Raw genomic sequence first — 7,301 nt, 5'->3', positions numbered from 1 at the left:
CCCCCGCGGCGGGGCTGAGGGGCGCGTTGGCCGCGGCTCATCCATCCGCCCCCGCCGTGGCGGTGCGGCTCCGCGCTGCCCGTCGCCTTCGTCTGGCACGTTTTTGCCGGGGGATCTCCGCGGTCCCCGGGGGCTCCGGCTTTCTTTGCCCCGTCGGGCGCCCTCATCCCATCCCCTCTCTCTACTTCCTCCGTCTGTCTCCTACCACCGCTTTTTTCTCCATTCTTTCCTCTCCTTCTAGCACTCCCCTCGCGTTTTCCCCTTTTCCACCCACTTGTCTTGCTTTTGTTTCAGTTATCGCCGTGTGGATTTAGCTTCCCTTCCCTTCCTTCGCGTGCTGAGAGAGAATGTGTTGCTTCTCCACAGACCCCTGTGGTCTCCGAAACACATCCCCTATCTCCATCTTCCAATTCTAGCTCATCCATCTACAACCTGTCAATAGGAATTATTGTACAGTTATGTGTTAACTATGCAGGTCGCTAATACAAAACAGCATTTTATGTGCTGAATATGTAAAAAAACCCCTAACGCTACAGCTGTAACGTTCTGAATGCAGATGTTCTTTGAACACGTAGAGCAATGGAGAAAGATGTAGGTTTCTGGATCTGTGGCTGTAGACACAGGCGCGAGAAATTCATCCCAGGGGAGTCAGTGCATCAATAACCTGACAGGGTGGGAGAATCTGAAAATGTGCGAGGGACTCGAGGGTCATCAGGGAATGTGACACCTCGGGGTGCTTTCTGTGCTTCGGAAGAGGTAGGGCTACAGGGCGGGTGCAACGCGGAGCTCTCTGTATGCTGACATTGGCAGGGGCATTTATTTGTACTGCTCTAGTGCCAAGAGGCCCAGTGGCGAGGCAAGGCCCCTTATGCGCTGGATTTTCTCACTCCTTTGTGAATTTATACTCTGAAACATCTCCCCACCTTTTGCAAATTATTTTAGATTTATAGGAGCTTTCTTGAAGCTGGTAGGAGTCTGCATCCTAAAAATATTCCCCAAATATTTTTCTAATCTCCAGTAACTCATTTCCCAAGAAACCAGGTTGGTGATTCCCAAGTTGCAGGTAGATGCAGCAAAGGATTTATCTCTCTACCACCAGCCTGTTACCCCAGCAACAGGGCATATTTGGCATTTGTAGCTATGGATTCCCACCTCGGTGATGTGGTGCATGGACTAGAGCCGTCACAGAGTGGAATCTGGTGGGGGCAATGGAAGGGTGGGGTGAAACGTGGGCACTTGCACACAGGAAGGATTCCACCTGCATACTGAGCAGGATGGATGTTTCTCTGGATTTCCTACGCAACGCTTTATAATCTTAATCAATACGGTGAGGGAGAAATGCCAACCCATGCTCTTCGCTGCTACGCCAGGCTGGGTCTGCCCGCTCTGCCCTGCTGGTGCATGCCCACACTGACCTGTCGCCCTGCCTGCTGGCCCACCACCCGGCTCCGGCAGCATCCCCTGGCCCCAATTTGCAGAAGTGCTTGGTTGTAAGGGATACTGTCCCCTTTGAGTCAACACATCACGCCATGCTGGTATGGTTTCAGAGGATACTGTGCTGCAGAGGATGAATTCACGTATTGGAAGTAGTGCCCTTGAGGGAGAGGCTCTGTATCCGCCTCCCCACCAGCTCTGAGCCATGCTGTGCTCAAAGTATTGCTCGGTTGTAATAAATCTTGGTCTCCAGGGGCTGTGAGAGTGGGGGATTATCTGGGAATGGGGGTTGTAACTAGGCCATGTAATATAATCTCTGAGGCCCGTTCGGCAGGGAGTGGGCATGGGGGAGGGGTTTTTAATTTGTAATGATTTTTCTTCTCTCTCCCCTCCCCTTCCCTCCCCCCCCACCCCTTTATTTCTCCCTTTCCCTGCCCCGGAGCCTGTGTGATAAAGATTAATTTGCTATTTCTGGGCCTGTGACATTTTTCAGAGCCTCCTGCTGGCTGCTGCCTCCATGCCAAGCCTGGCTGGGCTCCAGCCAACGGGATTAGCAAGGAGGGGCCAAGGGAATATGGTGCGCACCATGGAGTGGGGAAGGAAGGAGCAAGGGACTTTCAGAGTAGGTTATTATATGCATAGGATGGCTGACTGAAAGTGTACCTGGGTACATGTGTGTAGATCCTGGGCCTTAGTCCAGAGGATGTGAGGCCTAAGTGATAATGGCTGCATGCAAGACTTGTCCCCTGGGGACACCCCAAAGGAAGATGTATCCTGGTTCCTTTAATTATGGCTTCAGTGAGCTAAAGGATTTAGTATTTGGAATCTGCCTCCAGAATCAGGCTACTTCTGCCTCTTGATTTCATTTTTCTTAACCGCTCCAGCTTTCCTGGGCGCCCAGATGCCGCTCCACATATTTCTAATAAGGTAGTAATGAGGAGGCCAGAAGGAACACATTGTTTCTGATGAGGTCTCCCAAGAGCCATGTAGAATAGAACTAAAGAAAGATAGCTTCTTCCTCCCAGCCTATTTTAGACTTCTTTATTTCCAGAGAAGAAGGTGGGGAGGGGTGGTTGTTACCTGCCACTGGATGATATTCTGCTCTTTTCCTACTGAATCTGTCACTGGCGGCTAACACATTCCTGTCCTCCGTCCCTTACCCCAAATCTACCTCAGCAAACAAGCACAAACCCTGGATTGAAGCTGAGTATCAGGGCATCATCATGGAGAATGACAACACAGTCCTGCTCAACCCACCGCTGTTTGCACTGGACAAAGATGCTCCACTGCGCTATGCAGGTAGGTGGGTAGCAGCTCTGGGAGGGGTGGGAGGCAGGGAGAGACTTATGAAGAGGCAGAGACAGGGTGACATTCATCCCTGTGCTGGATTCTAGCTCTCTCCAGGAAATGATCACCTCCGAACCTTGTTCCGGAGGAGGTCCCCAGTGAGGTCTGGAGGCAATTTGGGCACAGCTTGATTTAGGATGCTGTGAGCTGTTTCCCTTAGGGAGAGAAATTGAGGGTGGAGCCAGCTACTTTTTGACGCAGTTCTGCTATTTCCAAAGATCACATGCACAGCTCTGTGTCTGTGAGCACTGGAGAAAGCTGGTAGGGCACACTTCGTTGGCAGTGCTACATCCCCTCACAGTAAGCACAAATCCCTGAAACTACAGACGAGGCTTTACAAGGGTTGTATTCCTGGTGCTTGCTTAGGCCGTGCCTGGAGCTTTCTCATGCATCCTCCTTAGCTTTGGGAGAGGAAAAGTGGTCCCTGTGAGCTGAACTTTAGGATTTAGGTGACCCTATCTGCAGTTCCCTGCGGTACTGTGTACATCCTGCGTGTGTGGGTGGATGAGACATCATGGATCTTCCTGCTTTGGCTGTCTATCTGCAATACATGACCTGTTTTGCCTCCCTGAGGCATGCAGAGGAGAAATAAGGTGCTCCCTCAGTACTGTGGCTGTGTAGCACTAATAAATCTAGCTTGAGCCTTGTAACCTCTAATCTTTCTTGATGCTGGTCAAGACTCCTTGCTGTGGGAATAGTCTCCAGAAGAGGGCAGTCTACATCATTAATGGCTGTAAGAGATGGCAGGAGGAACTCCTAGGGAACCAAAAATTGCTCAAGATGAGAGAGAAAGGAGAAATGAGGGAGAAAGGAGAGTGTAAGTTAGAAAGGAAGAAAATATGGGAGAGGGAAGCAAGGGGGCATAATGCGCTCTCCTCAGTCCTTTTCTTTCTCCCCTTCCTCTCTGCCTTTGTGGGTACCAGGTGAAATCTGTGGCTTCAGGATCCATGGGGCAGGTGTACCTTTTGAAGCTGTGATCCTGGACAAAGCTACAGGTGAGGGGCTGATCCGGGCCAAGGAACCAGTGGATTGTGAAGCACATAAGGAGCACACATTCACCATCCAGGCTTATGACTGTGGAGAGGGACCTGATGGAGCAAATACCAAGAAATCACACAAGTAAGTACATGCAGTCGTTGCTGCATGTTACAAAATGCGATCTGTCACAGAAACGCAGATGAAAATTGCTGTGGGAACGCTTCCTTTAGCCAGAAGTATTTTTCTCTAGCCTTGAAACTATAACTCAACATGTTAATAAGACCCAAAGAGAAATGTTCACTGACTGAGTCACATGAGTGAACACAGTAGAAATGAGGGCTGCTTGACAGTTGTGTCTAAGGGTGGTGTTTTATGTTGCTGCATATAGGCAGGAGGTCCAGATTACATTATCATTCCTTTTGCTCTTTCTCTGGGGTGGGAAGCCATTGTCCAAGCTCCTGCGTGCCGACATTGCTCCACTGAAACCAAGGCCTCTTTCCTTGTTGTTGCTTTTGATGGCTGGAGATCAGACTGGCGCACTTTAGGGAACTGGCTTACACTGAAATTTAGGTGGTGTATGGCTCCTAATCAGCCGATCAGTTCTTACTGATGTCTCTCTGCATCAGGGCCACAGTGCACGTTCGAGTAAATGATGTGAATGAGTTTGCTCCTGTCTTTGTGGAAAAGTTGTATCGTGTGGCAGTGACTGAGGGAAAGCTGTATGACCGCATCTTGCGTGTGGAGGCCATTGATGGAGACTGCTCGCCACAGTACAGCCAGATCTGCTACTATGAGATCCTGACCCCCAATATTCCCTTTCTGATTGACAATGACGGTAAGAATCTGCACCTACCATGAGCATGTCACTCCCCCTTTCCTGCTTTGCTCCCTCTCTGCCAGTCCCATTTGCTGGCAGAGCTGGGCTATGTGAATTTTATAGCACTGCTGATCTCTCTCTCCTGGTGCAGAGACGCAGCAGCCATTTTGTGGGATGCTATACCTTGTTACAGAGTGGTACTGGGGAAGGGGACTGAACCCCTTTTTGGTTGTTTTTGTAGTTGATCAAAAATAAGAGTGATTTCTAGAAGGACCATCTTTGAAGAGACTGTCTTTCCTCTCCCTTGATCTCTTTGTTTTGCTAACCAGGGAACATCGAGAACACAGAGAAGCTGCAGTACAGTGGAGATCGTCTCTACAAATTCACAGTGACAGCCTATGACTGTGGAAAGAAGCGGGCTTCTGATGATGCTGAAGTGGAAATCCAGGTGAAACCCACCTGCAAGCCCAGCTGGCAGGGTATGAAACCTCCAAACACAGTTATGTCTTCCCTTTGCTTTTGCTGAACTACTACTCAGTCCTACTCATTGCAAATATTTGTATATACACATATAAATTTTTATGCCCATATATATGGTTCAGTTCTGGCACCAACCTGTCAGTCCCATCTAAGGGGATGCAGCAGACATCTAAGTCTGTTGCAAAGCCACTGAAAGGCAATTCTAAAATTGGAAAATCATTCCTTGCATTACTGTGAACTATTATGTATTTGATAAGGCTCATAGACTGTATTCAATGTAGATTGTTTTTGGGGCTGCTCATGTGGAGGATATTTGGCTTTTCCAAGGTGGTGTATGCCTACAGGTTCACCTTAGTCCATAGAATTAAGGGGAAATCAACACAGCTAAATATCTGCTCTGCCTGATAAGAGAGGTTAACAATCCAAGGAGTGATGCTACACTGGTACTAGCTGTAGAAGATGAGAATTTGGACTCTCTGCTTCTAGGAAATCTTCCCTTGCACTGATGCCAGCTGCATAAAGTTGTCTTTTCAACATGGAAAGGGCCAAAAATCTCTGTTTCTGGGTTAGTCCATAGATGCCACTTGTGTGTGTGCCAAATGTTCTGGCCTTGGGTCCTTGGCAGAACCTAATCCCTCTCTTCCACTCTTCTTCATTAGGCTGGAACAAGAGGATTGAGTACACCCCGGGTGCAGGCAGCCTTGCGCTCTTCCCCAGCATTCATCTGGAGACCTGCGACGAGCCCCTGTGGAACATCCAGGCGACAGTGGAGCTGCAGACAAACCATGTGGCCAAGGGCTGTGACCGGGATAACTACTCCGAGAAGTCACTACGCAAACTCTGTGGTGAATTGATTCTTTCCTGGGCTGAGGGCAACTGTGGCACAGCACGCTGCTCCTTCCCCTGGAGGGGTTCACAGTGGTAGCTCTGTGCCTCATACAGCAGAGATGCTGGGGGACACATTCCTCACATCTGCTGTGGTCAGCGGGGCTGGGAGAACACCTAGCTCACGGTGCTGCGTTGAGGGGCAGTGGGCACCCTGCCCGTATTTACAAGGGGCTCCCCATGTTTTCCTTGCTGGGAAGCCAGAGGTTTCTGTGCATTGCCCCAGTACGCAAGGTCTGTGGGATTCCCCTCAGCACAGATGGAAAAGTCACCATCCTTCTCCAGATAGGAGAAGACAAGGCAACTCCTCCTCTCCCTGTCTCTGGGAGACGTTATGACGAGCCCTCTAGCACCCTCTTCATCTGTTCCCCAGTTCTCGGGCTCCTTATTCTCCCATGCTGACATTCCTGACTCCTTCCGTTCTTGGTAGGTGCTGCTTCAGGAGAGATTGACCTGCTGCCGGTGCCTAGCCCCACGGCGAACTGGACCGCGCGGCTTTCGGTGCACTACAGCCAGGACAGCAGCCTCATCTACTGGTTCAATGGCAGCCAGGCTGCTCAGGTGCCTGTGGTGAATGGGCCAAATGCCCACGAGGGGCTGAGTGACCACTTCACCCTGTCCGTATGGATGAAGCATGCTGTGGTGCCTGGCAAAGGCAGGCGGGAAGAGGAGACGGTGATCTGCAGTACAGTGCAGAGCGGTGAGACGCTTTTCCTGGGGTCGTGACACTTCTGCCCACTGCCTGTAACTTGTCAGAAGGGATTGTCCCTGTAGGGGGAAATCTCTTGTGTTCCAGAGCGGGACCTGGGCAGGGGTCCCTCCTTTAGGAACACAGCTTCTTTAGGTGTCACTTTTTCAGGGAGCAGTCAAGCCCGCTGTGAGCACATGGTGTTGCGTGCCAGTTGTGCAGGCTAGTGTGTGCTTCTGGGCTCTGGCTAGTGAGAGTGCTCTGAGGTGTGAGACGTAACTCTCTGTGCTTGTCCCTGGCAGAGGATGGCTACTCACATTACTCTCTGGCTGTGCACGGCTGCCGGATTGCTTTCCTCTACTGGCCATTGCTGGAAAGTGCAAGGCCTGTGAAATTCCTCTGGAAGCTTGAGCAGGTGAGGAAGCGTTTGCCTCTTCCCCATGTCCCTTCTCCTTCTGCCCTTTTGCTGATCCCTTCCTCTGCTGTCTGCTGTAGGTCTGCGATGATGAATGGCACCATTATGCCCTCAACCTGGAGTTCCCTACTGTCACGCTCTACGTGGATGGCGTCTCTTATGACCCTGCCCTCATCCACGACAATGGCCTCATTCACCCACCACGGCAGGAACCCTTGCTCATGATTGGAGCCTGCTGGACTGGTGAGTGCCCACTA

The 7,301-nt window shown here is 50.7% G+C and overlaps 1 protein-coding gene across 1 annotated transcript in view; it reads left to right on the top strand.

The window, feature by feature from the left end:
• Positions 1-2,645: 2,645 nt before the first annotated feature.
• Positions 2,646-7,301, top strand: part of CLSTN3 (calsyntenin 3) — a 12,226-nt gene continuing 7,570 nt past the window's right edge. The window contains exons 1-8 of the mRNA XM_009328717.1: positions 2,646-2,733; positions 3,705-3,900; positions 4,386-4,594; positions 4,906-5,055; positions 5,716-5,901; positions 6,372-6,641; positions 6,932-7,044; positions 7,125-7,287. Of these exons, the coding sequence (XP_009326992.1) occupies positions 2,658-2,733; positions 3,705-3,900; positions 4,386-4,594; positions 4,906-5,055; positions 5,716-5,901; positions 6,372-6,641; positions 6,932-7,044; positions 7,125-7,287 (1,363 nt within the window). The 5' untranslated portion in view covers positions 2,646-2,657. The remainder of the gene's footprint in view (positions 2,734-3,704; positions 3,901-4,385; positions 4,595-4,905; positions 5,056-5,715; positions 5,902-6,371; positions 6,642-6,931; positions 7,045-7,124; positions 7,288-7,301) is intronic.

This window comes from Pygoscelis adeliae, unplaced genomic scaffold (genome assembly GCF_000699105.1).
Source record: "Pygoscelis adeliae isolate BGI_AS28 unplaced genomic scaffold, ASM69910v1 Scaffold120, whole genome shotgun sequence".
NCBI lineage: Eukaryota > Metazoa > Chordata > Aves > Sphenisciformes > Spheniscidae > Pygoscelis > Pygoscelis adeliae.
This window is presented reverse-complemented; position numbering and strand designations above follow the sequence as displayed.